Source organism: Babylonia areolata, chromosome 8 (assembly GCF_041734735.1).
Source record: "Babylonia areolata isolate BAREFJ2019XMU chromosome 8, ASM4173473v1, whole genome shotgun sequence".
Classification (NCBI taxonomy): domain Eukaryota; kingdom Metazoa; phylum Mollusca; class Gastropoda; order Neogastropoda; family Buccinidae; genus Babylonia; species Babylonia areolata.
The window spans coordinates 4,606,700-4,624,199 of NC_134883.1; the positions used below are offsets into that span (position 1 = coordinate 4,606,700).

Sequence of the window (17,500 nt, forward strand, 5' to 3'; positions counted from 1 at the left end):
GTAATCTGACATTCATTTTTCATATGCCCACGCGGTCTTAAGCAGGAGGGATTATGCGCGCCAGTTGTTATTACTGTGTTCATCAATGATCTCACCAAAGATATTTTGAACGATGGTGGGCGTGGTATTCAGTTGTCTCCAGATTTCAAAGAATTGTTGATACTATCATTTGCTGGTGTTGTCTTGCTATTTTCTGACAATGTCACTGGTTTGCAAACAAATAAATATGTTTATAGTTAACTTAGAAAAGACTACTATTGTTGTATATAAAATGGTGGTCATCTTTTCTGTAAAGACGTTTGGTAGTATGGAGCCGAAAAGCTACAAGTAATTATTGTTAACACGTTTAAGTACTTAGTTAACTTCCTAACAACGAGGATGTCTTTCGTACCAGTCTTACATGTGGAGTGATGGCCTAGAGGTAACGCGTCCGCCTAGGAAGCGAGAAAATCTGAGCGCGCTGGTTCGAATCACGGCTCAGCCGCCGATATTTTCTCCCCCTTCACTAGACCTTGAGTGGTGGTCTGGACGCTAGTCATTCGGATGAGACGATAAACCGAGGTCCCGTGTGCAGCATGCACTTAGCGCACGTAAAAGAACCCACGGCAACAAAAGGGTTGTTCCTGGCAAAATTCTGTAGAAAAATCCACTTCGATACGAAAACAAATAAAACTGCACGCAGGAAAAAATACAAAAAAAAAATGGGTGGCGCTGTAGTCTGGCGAAGCGCTCTCCCTGGGGAGTCCTTTTTTCTCCTTTTCACGGAATGCTCTCTCTTTTTCAAACTCCGCACGTCGCAATAATTATAATGACACGTAAACAAAATGCATATCAAACATACCGTATTTAACTGCATAAAGTAAACTTCCCACAAGTCATCAAACTGCAATATTACGGCCTGTGTTTTGATATATATGGTAAGCTGGACATTCCACACCTGACTCAAGGTCTACCTTTGGTAATGACACATCATTCAATGAATACAAGTCGAAAAGGAACGCCGGACGCTCTGTTACACGTTAAGGGGTTATGCGTTCTTTACTGTTATGTTACAAAGCTACCTTCCTGATTATATATATACGATTCAAAATATAGAATATCCCTTACCTTCACTGGTTCTGAATGGGTAATTAAAAAAAAAAAACACAGATAAGATATCCGTTATTTACACTGCTTTCGAATGTGTATAACAACCCTCCGTAAGAAAAAAAACAATGTAATCTGGTTAATATTATTCCACTACGAGTCCAGAGTAAGGTAGTTCAGCAGCCACATTCCGTTTTCGGAGAGGGTAGTTGATGCATGTTTTGTATGTTCGTTTTTCCATAAACCACCGAACGCTATATGGATTAAAGTATTAGACCGGCATGTACATACACATGAGGGGTTAATGCACTAGTTGGTCTTTATATATGCTGTCCTGGAATATAGAGGGGGGAGGGGAGGGGGCCGGGGGGGGGGGGGGGACACTGTCAACCCACCAGACGCTGCGGACGGTCTTTGAACCCAGGACCCACAGACTTCCAGTCCAACGCTGGAACCTCTCTGCTGTGGTACCCGATATGAGTAACAATGAGTCGGCTGTTGCACTGTACAAATATTCCGTACAGAAAGAAGCGGGTAATGAAGCGATGGCATCATCCCTTTCCCCCATCCAACACCCCCTCACACCCCCCACCCTCCTTCTCCAATCACTTCAGGTAGGATGGGACTGTTGGTGGTGGGGGTGGGGGGGGGATATTTTACTTTTTCAGTATTTAACGAAGAACGCGCGTGCGTGTGTGTGTGTGAGTGTGCGCACACACACACACACACACACACACACACACCCACTCTCTCTCTCTCTCTCTCTCTCTCTCTCACACACACACACACACACACACACACACACAACTACCAACCTGTCTTCAATTCATGAATTTCATCAATCAGTCGTCGAATATGTTCATTCGTCTGACATTTTAAATCTGTGATTTCATAAAATTACATAAATGTCGAGAGAGAGAGAGAGAAAGAGTGTGTGTCTGTGTGTGTGTGTGTGTGTGTGTGTGTGTGTGTGTGTGTGTGTGTGTGTGTGCGTGCGTGCGTGTATGCGAGTGTGAGTGTGTGTGTGTGCGTGCGTGCGTGCGTGTATGCAAGTGTGAGTGTGTGTGTACGCGCGCGCATGTGTGACTTGACTTGACTTTATTTATTGTCATAAAATCCCGAAGGATTAATAGACACAACAAAGAACAAAGGGAGCAAAGAAATAAACGGTCATCTAATACGCATGCACTGAAATACGTACATAGTTGGCGAGTGTTTTTTGACAGTCATCGCAGGTGAATAAATCACTTGGTTTTAGGATATTGTTTTGTATTTTTTCTAGAGATCACATTTGATTGATGATCATACTGCTGTATAGTTGAGATTTGATGGTTTCGCAATTTGAGAAATATACACACACGCGCGCGCGCGCGCAGTATTTCCACCCTCCTTTCCCACCCACAAAGAAGAATGAAACGTGCGCGCGCGCGCGCGTGTGTGTGTGTGTGTGTGTGTGTGTGTGTGTGTGTTCATGTCCGCACGAACGTGTGTGCCTATGTGCAAGAGGGGAGGGGAGCGAAGGAATCGCTCGTGCTGCATAGTACCCGACCTCCCTTCATACGTGCTGCATAGTACCCGACCTCCCTTCATACGTGCTGCATAGTACCCGACCTCCCTTCATACGTGCTGCACAGTACCCGACCTCCCTTCATACGTGCTGCATAGTACCCGACCTCCCTTCATACGTGCTCCATAGTACCCGACCTCCCTTCATACGTGCTGCACAGTACCAGACCTCCCTTCATACGTGCTGCATAGTACCCGACCTCCCTTCATACGTGCTCCACAGTACCCGACCTCCCTTCATACATGATGCACAGTACCAGACCTCCCTTCATACGTGCTCCACAGTACCCGACCTCCCTTCATACATGATGCACAGTACCAGACCTCCCTTCATACGTGCTGCACAGTACCCGACCTCCCTTCATACGTGCTGCATAGTACCCGACCTCCCTTCATACATGATGCACAGTACCCGACCTCCCTTCATACGTGCTGCATAGTACAGTACCCGACCTCCCTTCATACGTGCTGCATAGTACAGTACCCGACCTCCCTTCATACGTGCTGCACAGTACCCGACCTCCCTTCATACGTGCTGCACAGTACCCGACCTCCCTTCATACATGATGCACAGTACCCGACCTCCCTTCATACGTGCTCCACAGTACCCGACCTCCCTTCATACGTGCTCCACAGTACCCGACCTCCCTTCATACGTGCTGCATAGTACCCGACCTCCCTTCATACGTGCTGCATAGTACCCGACCTCCCTTCATACGTGCTGCATGGTACCCGACCTCCCTTCATACGTGCTGCATAGTACCCGACCTCCCTTCATACGTGCTGCATAGTACCCGACCTCCCTTCATACGTGCTGCATAGTACCCGACCTCCCTTCATACGTGCTGCACAGTACCCGACCTCCCTTCATACGTGCTGCATAGTACCCGACTTCCCTTCATACGTGATGCATAGTACCCGACCTCCCTTCATACGCAGCTCTCACAAAGCTGTGAAGTTCAACATACACACAGCAGTTGGAGGCCAGAGGCGGCCACTGAGTGGAGGTTTCCCTCCGTAGACTTTCTTCTTCTTCTTCTTCTTCTGCGTTCGTGGGCTGCAACTCCCACGTTCACTCGTATGTACACGAGTGGGCTTTTACGTGTATGACCGTTTTTACTCCGCCATGTAGGCAGCCATACTCCGTTTTCGGGAGTGTGCATGCTGGGTAATGTTTTTGTTTCCATAACCCACCGAACGCTGACATGGATTACAGGATCTTTAACGTGCGTATTTGATCTTCTGCTTGCGTATACACATGAAGGGGGTTCAGGCACTAGCAGGTCTGCACATATGTTGATCTGGGAGATCGGAAAAATCTCCACCCTTTACCCACCAGGCGCCGTTACCGAGATTCTCCCTCCGGAGACAATCAATGCTGAGGTAAACGGCACCAAATGGTTTCTTCCTTCCCTCCTGAAGCTCCCCTGCTACACGGGACGTCTGGGGTTGCATTTTTAATGCTGGTCCCATTGGTCTACCGCTTATGGCTTCACTGTAAATGGTTATCGCTCTCACGGAGGGTTGGCGACACGCACATGCGCTGCGTGGGCGCAAACACACACACACACACACACACACACACACACACACACGTGCGCGCGCGCTCATGCAGTATTTCCACCCTCCTTTCCCACCCACAAAGAAGGAGAATGAAACGTACGTGTGTGTGTGTGTGTGTGTGTGTGTGTGTGTGTGTGTGTGTGTGTGTGTGTGTGTGTGTGTGTGTGTGTGTGTGTGTGTGTGTGTGTGTGTGTGTTCGCGTGTGTGCGTGTGTGTGTGTGTGTGTGTGTGTGTGTGTGTATGTGTGTGTGTGTTTGTGTGCGTGTGCGTGTGCGTGTGCGTGTGTGTAAGTGTGTGTGTGTGTAAGTGTGTGTGTGTGTGTTTGTGTGTGTGTGTGCGTGTGTTTGTGTGTGTGTGTGTGCGTGCGTGCGTGTGTGTGTGTGTGTGTGTGTGTGTGTGTGTGTGCGTGCGTGCGTGTGTGTGTGTAAGTGTGTGTCCTTGGCTGTGTGCATGTGTATGTTTGTATGTATGGTGTGTGTGCGTGTGTGTGCGCACGCACCTCCGTGTGTGTGTGTGTGTGTGTGTTTGTATTGGTGTGTGTGTGTGTGTGTGTGTGTGTGTGTGTGTGTGTGACAGACACAGAGAGAGGGGCTGTGTGGAGTGTGTGGGAAGGGCTAGGGGAACGGAGGCACAATCAATGGAGCGTGGAATCGATAAACGGGCGCTAAAGGATTATGAAGGGGGTGGAGGGGCGGGGATTAACAGGAGGGGGACAGAACATGCAGTATTCACATACCGTGTCTCCTGTCGGCCGACCGGACACGCCACCATGCCGGAACAGGCTCACAAGAATCCTCGGACCGACAACCACCCGAACACAGCCAGGACACAGCACGGACCACGGACATCGCCGGCGGCCAGAACACAGCAAGGACCCTCCTCGAACAAGACCACAGGACCAACGCCTTGACCACATCACATATATGTGATAGTCAGTCGTGCCCGACTATGACCATCAGAACAGCAGAGGAGGCAACTGCTGTCCCGACTATTTTGGGCTAGAATTTTGTTATAGTGGAGAGTGTCTTGCCCAAGTTACATCCCCACTCTCTCGGCCAAGAGGGTTTTAGGACAGTCGGCGTTGGGATGGTTCCCAAAGGCCAACTAGCCCACAAGGCTGCACCCCCATGGAAAAGACCACAGCCACGAACAACTTGACCTAAAGGTCGCCATGCCGATAGGTCGTTAAACTCAACTCTACCTCACAAGAAACTCGGGGGTTGATGTTATCCAGCGCGCACATACAGATTGTACTTTCTAAGTATAATAGTTCTTGTGGATAGGGAGAGGAGGAAGAATGATGGAGAGAATGAGAGAGAGAGAGAGGGAGGGAGAGAGAGTGAGGGAGAGAGAGAGAGTGAGGGAGAGAGAGTGAGAGAGTGAGGAGAGAGAGAGAGAGAGAGTGAGGGAGAGAGAGTGAGAGAGAGTGTGAGGGAGAGAGTGAGGGAGAGAGTGAGAGAGTGTTTCTTTCATTTTGTTCATTTTTTTTCCTATGCATTTTACTAACACCATGCTGGTGCCTGTATGCGATATGTGTGTGTGTGTGTGTGTGTGTGTGTGTGTGTGTGTATGCGTGCGTGCGTGCGTGTGTGTGTGGTTGTTGTTTTGTTTTGATTTATGTATATTTTTTCCTCTGTTATGTATCTCTACTAACACCATGCTTTCATTTTATTAAATATCGTGTAGTGTAGACCCTATTCAGGGCGGGGACTGGCTGTAAAAAAAGCACACCAGTGCTTATCTATTATCCTCGAAATAAAGAATTTGCCTTGTCTTGTCTCTCTCTCTCTCTCTCTCTCTCTCTCTCTCTCTCTCTCTGTCAAACACTTTGTTAGCTTATTGTTGTGAGGTGACTGGTTATGTTCGTGGTATCACATAAAGTCACACATGTTAAACTCGGTTATTGCCCCCTGTCCATATGGAGCTATGGTCTTGAAGGGGTAAATCTGAATCTGAATCTGTCTCTCTTTTTTCTTTTCTTTTTTTTTTTTTTTTTTGTTTTTTTGTTTGTTTCGTTTCTCGTCCTTTGTCTTCCTTTCTTTCATTCGTTCTCTCTTTCCCACTCTCTACTGATTTCGTTTCTTCATTCTTTCCGTTCTGTGTGCCTTGTCTTTCTCTTTCTCTTTTCTTTTTCAAAATAGTTTTACAACAGAAGGCACTCATACACATACAAGCAGACACCCCCGCCCCCCCCACCCCCCTCCACCACCACCCCCTACTCCCCCCCCCCACCACCACCCCTCCCCCGCCCCCCGCACCCCCCCACACACACACAAACTCACACGCCGGCACGGCACGCGCATACACACACACACATACATACACACATACAAGCGAGCATGCAGGTCAGCGAGGGGGGGACAGGGAGGGGAGGAGGGGGGGGGAGACTGAGAAACAGACACTGATAGACATGCATATGACGGAAAGAGATGAACAGATCTGACAGACAGAAATTATACAGAGAGAGGAAACAGACAGACAGACAGACGAGTCAGAGAAGGACGCCGAGACACAGGCAGACGGACGGACAGACAGACAGACAGGTTTACGTGTGAGCAGACACACACACATAGAGCCAGTCGTTCCCCCCCCCCCCCCCCCCCTGGCGCTTCGAATACAAATGACCTCGTTAAGCCTGGGACTCGATCAGTGCTGTGTGGGCCAAGTCACCTGGACCACATTAGAGTCTGGGACTCGATCAGTGCTGTGTGGGCCAAGTCACCTGGACCACATTAGGGGACTCTTTGATCCGTGTGTGTGTGTGTGTGTGTGTGTGTGTGTGTGTGTGTGTCTGCGAGTGTGTGTGTGTGTGTGTGTGTGTGTGTGTGTGTGTGTGTCTGCGAGTGTTTGTGTGTGTGTGTGTGTGTGTGTGTGTGTGTGTGTGTGTGTGTCTGCGAGTGTGTGTGTGTGTGTGTGTGTATGTGTGTGTGTGCGAGTGTGTGTGTGTGTGTGTGTGTGTGTGTCTGCGAGTGTGTGTGTGTGTGTGTGTGTGTGTGTGTGTGTGTCTGCGAGTGTGTGTGTGTGTCTGCGAGTGTGTGTGTGTGTGTGTGTGTGTGTGTGTGTGTGTGTGTGTCTGCGAGTGTGTGTATGTGTGTGTGTGTGTGTGTGTGTGTGTGTATGTCTGCGAGTGTGTGTGTGTGTCTGCGAGTGTGTGTGTGTGTGTGTGTCTGTGAGTGTGTGTGTGTGTGTGTGTGTGTGTGTGTGTGTGTGTGTGTGTGTGTGTGTGTGTGTCTGCGAGTGTGTGTGTGTGTGTGTGTGTGTATGTGTGTGTCTGCGAGTGTGTGTGTGTGTGTGTGTGTGTGTGTGTGTGTGTGTGCCGTGGAAGCTGCGATACGAAGCCTAGAAATGAGTGTGTGGAGGGGGGTAGAGGGGGTGCAGGGCAATGTGTGTGTGTGTGTGTGTGTGTGTGTGTGTGTGTGTGTGTGTTGGGGCTCAAGTACGTTTATGTGTATTTGACTGTGCTTTCATATCTGTGAAACTGCATGTTTGGTGCAAATCTGTTATGCATGTGTGTGTGTGTGTGTGTGTGAATGTCTGTCTGCATGTTTTACATTTATTTGCTTATTTATCATCATTGTTGTCTTTTTTTATTTTCTTATTTATATATATATATATATATATATATATATATATATATATATATATATATATATATATATATATATATATTTGGTACGCTTAAAGTTGACTTCATCAAGTTTTTGCGCCTTATACATATTAGTATTAGTAGTAGTAGTTCCTTTTTTATGTATTTATCTATTATTTATTTACTCTTTTTTTTCTTTTCTTTTTTTTTTCTCAAGGCCTGACTAAGCGCGTTGGGTTACGCTGCTGGTCAGGCATCTGCTTGGCAGATGTGGTGTAGCGTATATGGATTTGTCCGAACGCAGTGGCGCCTCCTTGAGCTTCTGAAACTGAAACTGAAACTGATCCATAAATCCTGCTTGCCTGCTTGGCAGACAGACAAACAAGGCAGGGAGGGAGGGGGGAGAGAGTGAGAGAGAGGCAGAGAGACACAGAGAGAGAGAGTTATCCACGCTAAACCCACTGCAGAAGACCTGCCCATTCCGGTACTAAGGATTTTTCTACTCGCACAAACAATGGCGACAGAGTAGATTAAGCAGAGTGGATAATGATTTTGTACTTGTGTGTGCATAAAATAAAGACTGTATAGGCGGACCTTGTGTAGTACACTGATTAGTTCCCTCCATTTCATTTATACCGGACTTTTGTTTGTATTTGTATTTCTTTTATCACAACAGATTCTCTGTGTGAAATTCGGGCTGCTCTCCCCAGGGAGAACGCGTCGCTACACTACAGCGCCACCTTTTTTTCTTTCTTTCTTTCTTTTTTTTCTGCGCGCAGTTTTATTTGTTTTTTCCTATCCAAGTGGATTTTTCTACAGAATTTTGCCAGGAACAACCCTTTTGTTGCCGTGGGTTCTTTTACGTGCGCTAAGTGCATGCTGCACACGGGACCTCGGTTTATCGTCTCATCTGAATGACTAGCGTCCAGCCTACCACTCAAGGTCTAGTGGAGGGGAAGAACTTGAATGTCGGCGGCTGAGCCGTGATTCGAACCAACGCGCTCAGATTCTCTCGCTTCCTACGCGGACGCGTTACCTCTAGGCCATCACTCCACATCCAGTGATTACACACCCTGCAAGTTCTGCTGGTATGGGTCTGTCCAAGAACCCAGAAAATCCCTCCCCCCGCCCCCCCCACCCCCCCCCCTCCCCGCTCCACCCCCGTTCCCCCTCCAACTCCCATTTTATTCTCAGCCCCAACCGCACCCTCTCCCACAACAGGTTTCAGTCGGAACGCATCAGACAAAACGCATTCAAAATGTTACCCCCGCAAATATCACCACCACCACCAGTATTGTCAAGATCATCCAATAAAAAAAAATGTGTACAGTATACTTCCCTAAACGTGACCTTTACTGATGAGGTCAAGGCCAGGAGGAAGGTCATAGATGGTGGTGATATATATCATCATATCAGGACATATCCAGATCTGCTATTTGAAAATAAAATTGAAAAAAAAAAAAAAACTTTGGGAGAAGGGGTTGAATTAAAAAAAATCCTAGAATTTCCACGTACAACGTGACGATTCCCTCCCCACACAGTGCTAATGATGTTCACACCAGGAGTGAACTGTTCTCAAGACAAGAGGGTTTTATTCAACAGCCAGAAAACTGCACCGTGTGACTGCTGTTCCTTTGAAGACTCTACGAGTCCAAGTATTAAACTTCTCTTCTCCCAAGTGGGTTCAGAATTTTTTTTTCCTCTTGTTTTTTTGTATCCTGTTTGGAAAGAACCCAGGCAGTCAACCCCCTTTTTTTATATACCCTTTCACTCCAATAGTGTTGAAAAATTGGAGAAATGTTCTAGCGAACCGTTACACTTGGAGTGCGTATGCACCGAGATGAGTCACACTTTCAATGGACAAAGTGACTGACTGACTGACTGACGGACGGACAGACGGACGGACAGACGGACGGACCGACATGTAGCATAGGCTTCAAAAGCCCAAAAGTAAGAGTTAAAGAATATTTTGTTTTTAAAGAAGACGATGACGACGACAAAGCAGAACAAGCCCAAAAGAAAAGAACCTTCCATCGTTGTTCTCAAACCAGCAACTGTGGATGCATGTAAACTCAACGTAAGTTGCACACGATCATCATACCCATTCCAAACCCACTGACGGTCCCTAGATCTTCCTGAACGACCTTCCGCCAGTATCAGTATCAGTATCAGTAGCTCAAGGAGGCGTCACTGCGTTCGGACAAATCCATATACGCTACACCACATCTGCCAAGCAGATGTAACCCAATGCGCTTAGGCCTTGAGAGAAAAAAAAAGGGGGGGGGGAAGGTAAATGAATATATAATATATATATAATAATAATAATAATAATAATGATACAAGAAAAAAAAAGAAAAGAAAGTAAGCCGAGAAAGTACAAAGCTTTTCATGGGCTTCTCATTTTGTATGCCGAGGTGTTTGACCCGATCGATAAGAATGGCGGCTTGGTAACCCGTCCCTAACAATGTTTGGTCAGCTGAGTAACAGTTGGTTTTTGTCAGTTCCGTGCAACGTGGACTGTTTGCCGAGCAAACTGTCAGACAGCCTACTGCTCTTTCACACATGAACAGTCAAAGCGAGGGTGTGTGTCCATGTGTAGTCAGAGCGGGTGACGTGTCCCCTTTTCTCCTCTTCCAATGTTATACGTTCACTCTGTGTAAAGTTCGGCACGTTGTGGTGCATGTAGGAAAGAAGGGAAAAGTGTGTGTGTGTGTGTGTGTGTGTGTGTGTGTGTGTGTGTGTGTGCGTGCGTGCGTGCGTGCGTGTGTGTGTGCCTCTATGCATGTGTGTGTGTTTGAGTGAGTGAGAGTGTGTGTATGCGTGCATGCGTGTGTGTGAGAGAGAGAGAGACAGAGAGAGACAGCGAGAGACAGAGACAGAGAGACAGCCAGACAGAGACAGAGACAGAGGGACAGAGAGGGGGGAGATAGACGGACAGACAGACAGAGACACAGAGAAATAGAGAGGGAGAGAGAGAGAGAGAGAGAGAGAGAGAGAGAGAGAGAGAGAGAGAAACTTTGTATAGTTTTCTTCTTTATTTCAACTGTGGAAACCGATTTCTGGAATTTTTTTTTTTTTTTTTTTTTAAATATATACCACAGCTCTGAGAACATGATACCGCTCGCAGATCATCAAACCAGACCACGGAAGAACACAATGCACTGAAATGCGTTCCAAATTATTCTTGAACGTGTTGGTGTTATCGTTGTAAATTTGTAAAACATGTTGACTGTAAGCCTAAATGCTGATGTGTAAAACAAACAATACTAACGTACAAATCACTCACAATTCTAATTCGCGCTTATCCAGTTATTGCTTTGCTTTCAGATTTGAACGAGAGCCGCAGTAAACTACGGGAGACGAATCCAATTCAACGTCAAAGCAGATAAGTTGGAAGGGGTTGCTTCCCCTGCCCCAACCCAGCCAACAAGCGAGTTGCGAAGGAGAGGCAGAAACCAATCAGCCCTCTCCTGGACTGTATGACCACAGCTTCGGACACTCAATATGATAACTGCCCTTCAGAAAACGTGATGGTAAGAACACACACACACACACACACACACACACACACACACACACATATGCACGTGGATATCATATTACTTCGAGTGCAGACTGGAGACGGAATACACGACAACAAACTGACAGGCGTGGTAGCAAACAAACACACGCATGCATGACTCACGCGCGCGAACCCACCCCACCCCTCTCCGCTGCACACACACTCATTAAGTTTAACTGCAACAATCTGAACGATAAACGACACACGCAAACAAGTGGCGGGGATTCAAATAACTGCACTGAATACCAAGAGCAAGAGCATGAGCAGCGTGACGCAAACCGCACATTCATTCAACTTACTGCTTTTTATTTAACATGCGCACATACGCACACACAAGCACGCACGCGCGCACTATAACACACACAGGTGTATGCTGTGCATGTATGTTGCTGTTCATTTATTGAAAGTGGCATATTTCCAGACAAATGGTCGAAATCTATAATAAATCCCACATGAAACAGGATATTTGAAGAAATATGATACTTCAGTGTTATTAGTGACGGTGCTGGGAATGACAGAGGAAATAATATCTCCCAAGAAGTTGCAGATAGATCAGGTTATAGCACAACATAATTATCATGATAATTATATTCATGCATGCATTTTGTACAGAGCTATCTGGTGGAAAATGATAGGGTATATGTCCGTTCACTGATATTGAAAAGGCCAGCGACTCGTGGTATTCTTCGAGCAATAACTGTGTGATCTGGAAACGATGCTGCTGATCGTGGTCTGTATAATTCAGCACTTCCGTGTCTAAAGGGAAGGCGTTTATTTTCATCTGACTAACTGCCGACGTCGCATAAAGTGAAGATGTTTGCTGAACCCTGAATCATTTGTATTTTTGACCCACTTGTGTAAACAAAGTGAGTCTATGTTTTAACCCGGTGTTCGGTTGTCTGTGTGTGTGTGTGTGTGTGTGTGTGTGTGTGTGTGTGTCCGTGGTAAACTTTAACATTGACATTTTCTCTGCAAATACTTTGTCAGTTGACACCAAATTAGGCATAAAAATAGGAAAAATTCAGTTCTTTCCAGTCATCTTGTTTAAAACAATATTGCACCTATGGGATGGGCACACAAAATTTTAAAATGAAGCCTAATTATATGCAAACTGCATTTACTGTTATATTTATATTTTTTGTATTCTCTAAACTTGGCACTTTGATCTGATATTCTGACCCAACAACAAGAGCAGTCATTATTATCATTGTTTGTTCAAACAGGAACTTCTTTTGCTAAGCATGGAAGTTTTATTTATTTTGCAAACGTTTTGGTGCAGATAGTAAAAAAGGGAAATTACTCTGTAATTAATGCTAGGGGACTTAATTTGCTTTAAACTGATCTTTCTCATCTTAAACATTACATTTTGAAATTATACTCAATACATAAAAAGCTTGGATTTTTTTTTTCAGTGTATCACAAGTGAGTCTTGAAGGCCTTGCCTCTCTTGTTTCATAACTGAACTGGCTGCTGAATAACACAGATTTGAGGACATGGTGTCCAGAGTCAGAGGGGAGCAAGGAACTGTTTCTGGTGCTGTCAGCTGATGACTATGGCGCCCAGCATTCTGAGGAAACTTGTTCGTTCTTTAGTTTAACGTCTTTTCACTGTAAGTGATATTAGACGAGGGAAGGAAAAAAATCGAGTGGGAGGAGGGGGGGGGGGGGATTACTGTGTGCGCGTACGAGTAAGTGAAAGTGTGTGTGTGTGTGTGTGTGTGTGTGTGTGTGTGTGTGTGAAAATTATTGATTGAAGTTTTGTTTAACCCTTTCGCTGCCAGGAAAATAAGATTTAAGTGAAATCTATTTGCCAGGGTTTTTTCACAAAAAACGGGTATAAATTTTCAAAAAATTCTGTGCTCTTTGTTATTGGAGAAAGACCCATAAAAGTATATATTTTCTGAAAGGTAAATGAATAAAGAATACAAAACACATGCTGTGTTCCCATTTTATATATTTTTAGTGACATGCTGTTGGTTTGAAATCAGTGTTTTGTTTTTTGTCACATTTTCAACTTGTTCATTACAAACATTAGTCAGGTAATTTGCACAAAAACATCATATTTTCTGGACAAATGGATATCTGCAAACACAAAATCATACTAGAACAACCACAATATATATATATATATTTTTTTTAAGAGATAGATACACAATACATTGTGACTTCTCCAAGTGATAAGATGGATGTGAGGCCACGCCCCCTCAGTCTCCACCCCCCTCCTCCTCACCCCTCTCACACGGTCACTTAATTCAGTTCTCATCAGACCGCGTTGGCTGCGTGCCAAGAATAAAGCTCTGCTGCTAATTCGGTCATCTGTCGTCTGCTAACATCTGTACAGCCGGCATCACTCACTGACAATCGCATCGTGGCCACCCTCTTCATTATTCATTTATTTTCTATCAGATCGTCCTATAAATGTTCATCTCTATCTTCTCCTTCGAATTTACGCTTCAATTCTTTCTGAGCATCAGCTAAAGAAAGAAATCATGGTTGATTTAGTTCGTCACGATCGCATGTCTTGAGCACGGCGTCAGTCCGACATTTTGTTGAGCGAGCGAGGAGAGAAGTCAGGCAAACACTTGGACAGTGACCCAACCAAAACGTTCAAATAAAGGACTGCTTCATGACGTAGATGGGGTTTCTAGCTATGAATAGAATCTAGAGAGATTCCCCAGGCTAAAGCTACCACTATTTTTGCCAAGGAAGTGAATGCAAACCAGGGAAAAGTCAGAATATTTCGATGACGAGTTATCTCGTCATGCAGGCAGCGAAGCATACATGCTTGCCATGACGAGTTATCTCGTCATGCAGGCAGCCTAGGGGTTAAAAAATAAATAAAAAACCATAACAATATAACATATTTCTAATGAAAAACTAACAACTATAACAGCGAACCAACTGGACTATTTGACAAGGAGTTGAAAAAGTCATACATTAGCAATGGACTGCTGAAGATCGTCAACACTGAAGATGATTTCAGTTCAGGGATTTGAGACTTTAACATATCGCAAGTTGGTATATGATCAGCTGTTATGTGAGCACCACAGATGCAAGAAACATTACTGACATATTTTGTCCTAAAACAATTCATTTTCCATCTTCAGATTAGAGAAATGATTTGCCTCTTATGAAAATCTGAGGAAACTGTTGGTTTGCAAAATCCATTGAATGTGGTTGCTTTTAATGGGTGATGATTGATAACAGCCGACATTCCGAGTCAACCTGAGTACAAATAAACGACCTGAAATATGGTTCTATGGTCACCCAGACGAAGAAAAGAAAGTAGTTTATTTCATATGCATGTCAAAACAAAGCCCAGTGTTAACAGTTAGAAATGTGTAGGAAAGGGGGAACTTGCTCTGTTCTGTAAACTATCTCATGCTTCAATGCAACAGATGTAAACTTTCGCTGCTGAAGTCTGACGTCTATCACGTGTTGTTTATTTCGAAGAAAACAACAACAACACATAAATACACGATAAAACGTTATGAACGTTGTCTTACACGATTCAAATAAAACTGTTTACGGCGAAAACGGCAGAGCCCTTAAATCCCAACAACAAACATCATATGTATTTATATAGCGATGAAAATCGGTTCTTTCAATAATGACAAGATCTGTACAGACTTAAACTGTGATTTTACAACACGGAGACTGGGTGGGTGGCGGAGGGGTAGTATTACATTATTTCCTGTATAACAAAGTGTTGACTGAGAATGGCGTCAGTTTAGCATGGCAACTAAGACTGGGCACAGAAGTACATTTTCAGGATAAAATAAAAATGAAATGAAATAAAAATATTTTTAAAAACGATCAATTTCAGCCTCTTAACATCAACAATGGTGTAGGTGCACGGACGGAAATCACATGTATGACTTTTCTTCCTCTCTGTCACTGTCACAGGCCGGGAAGAAGAAGTCTGCCAAGAAGTCAGGCAAGAAGTCTGGCGGCAAGAAATCGGGCAAGAAGTCAGGCAAAAAGTCGGGCAAGTCGTCGGGCAAGTCGGACAAGTCCGGGCCGACGGAGGTGGACATCATGAGCGGACCCGCCATGGACAACCTGCACTACATTGCCCACGACGCCCCAGACGCTCTGGCGAAGCGAGGCTTCGGCTGGCCTGATGGCGGGGGCAAGAAGAAAGGCGGCAAGAAAGGAGGGAAGAAGAAGAAGAAGAAGTGATTGAGTGAAGGGGAGAGTGCGGGAGGGGGTGTGAGGGAGGTCATGGGTTGTCATGGTGTTGTTCTGTATATATTCTAGTTTATTGTTGTTGTTTTATCATTTCGTTCAGTAGCGAATTGTTTATGATTCTGGTTGGACGTCTGTTGTAGCGATCTTTCGTGTTTTTTTCTTTCTTTTTTCTTCCTTTTTTTATTACTTTTTTTTGTTGTTGTTTTGGTGGGGGAAGGGCAAGGGCAATGGAATGAGCGCGAGGTGGTTGCTTTTTTGTTGACAATAACCACTTGTTTCACTGGATGGAAGACGAACAGGAAAAACGGTGATCCAAGCGCTAGGGAAGGAAGGCATGAGACTATAGCGCTTACTTTTGTGTACATTCTGGAATTAGTTGTCAATGTGGGATTGGTTTGTTTTCATTTGCTTCCTTGCCAGACGGTGGGGGGCAAGAAGACAGGGGAAGGGAGAATTTATCTCAGGAGAACGTCTCATGTCACTTAGTTGTGTAGTTACGAAATATCTTGTTGCTGCTGCTGTAGCTATGATTTTTTTTTTCACCGTTTAGGCTACACTATCTTTATTTTCATTTCACCTATTCGGCCCAACCGGAAAGAAGAAAGCAAAGAAGGGGAAAAACAAAGTGGTTTGGGAAGATGTTTCCTAAATGATAGAAGCTCCGAAGATGTCAATGATCTGAAGATGCCTTACGCAGTTCAGTTTAACTCCATTGCAATTTCACTACAGGTATATTCTGATTCATGACAAAGCAGAAGTTGACAAAGATAAAAAAAAAAAAATCATTCCAGGAAATTTATATCTTTATCTATCTATATGTCTTGTAAATCAACTAATCTATTTATTTGTAAACCACAGCATACTGCAGACGTGAAAATTAATCGTGAGTTGACGTATGTTCGCTTTCTACTTAAACGTTGTTATTTGTTCCTTTTTTTCTTTCTTCGATTTTGTGCCTGTGTGTGTGTGTGTGTGTGTGTGTGTGTGTGTGTGTGTGTCTGTGACTGTGTCTGTGTGTCTCTGTGTGTCTGAGTGTGTCTGCGTCTGTCTGAATGTGTCTGTGTCTGTGTGTCTGCGTTTGGGTGTTGTTGCTGTTGCTGTTTGTTGTTGCTGATGATGTTTTGGGGGTATCGTCACTAATCTATTTCCAAGCAAATGATTAGTATTTCATGTTTCAGTTCAGACTTGGGAGGGGCGGGTGTGGGAAGGTTCAGTTTCCTGTGTGGTGTTTTGTAAGAAGACACTGATATTTGTTCCTTATGCCAAACCTTTCGTCCTATTTCCCATTTCAGTTTGATCTACTTGTATATTCAAGCTGCCCCAAAATAGTACCAATTATTACTCATAGCTCAGTGTTTTCTTAGCTCAGTGTTTGAACTGGGTTTTTTTTCTCTTTTTGTTCTCTCTTTTTTTTTTTGTACTTGTTAGTTTGTATGATTATGATGGGCTAACCTTTCCGTCACGCAGAGAAATTACTAATGTTTTACGACTGAAAAGCGCAGATGTATATCCATAATCTCTCTCTCTCTCTCTCTCTCTCTCTCTCTCTCTCTCTCTCCCCTTCCCACACGTGTAAATGTAAGCTTTCCTGTGATCTCGAAGTATATTTTCGAATGACAGAGAGAATGAATGCGGCGTGGGTGTACATCTTGCTTTTTACGAAGCGCATCAATTCAATAAATTTACCATTAATGTCAGAGGAGCTGTTATCATTATTATAATATTCATTGTATTGTTGGAACACTGATGGACAAGATGGCTTTTGTTTCACCATCTTACACTCAGCTGCTTCATTGTATAAACTCCTCCGTCCCATCGTAATCCTCCATTTTATTTCTTTTTGAAGTTCTAATCCGTACAAGGTGTAGGTTTCGGTTTAATTTCTACGCAATCGATGTAACCCTCTTTGTCGATGCTGATGTTTATTAACATAACTTTGATAAGTCG

At 44.6% G+C, this 17,500-nt stretch overlaps 1 protein-coding gene across 1 annotated transcript in view; it reads left to right on the forward strand.

Annotated features, from left to right (window-relative positions):
• LOC143284472 (uncharacterized) overlaps positions 1–17,500 on the forward strand; it is a 36,007-nt gene that overhangs the window by 17,533 nt on the left and 974 nt on the right. The window contains exons 2-3 of the mRNA XM_076591135.1: positions 11,129–11,334; positions 15,269–17,500. The exon at positions 15,269–17,500 is cut by the window's right edge and continues 974 nt beyond it. Of these exons, the coding sequence (XP_076447250.1) occupies positions 11,281–11,334; positions 15,269–15,544 (330 nt within the window). The 5' untranslated portion in view covers positions 11,129–11,280 and the 3' untranslated portion in view covers positions 15,545–17,500. The remainder of the gene's footprint in view (positions 1–11,128; positions 11,335–15,268) is intronic.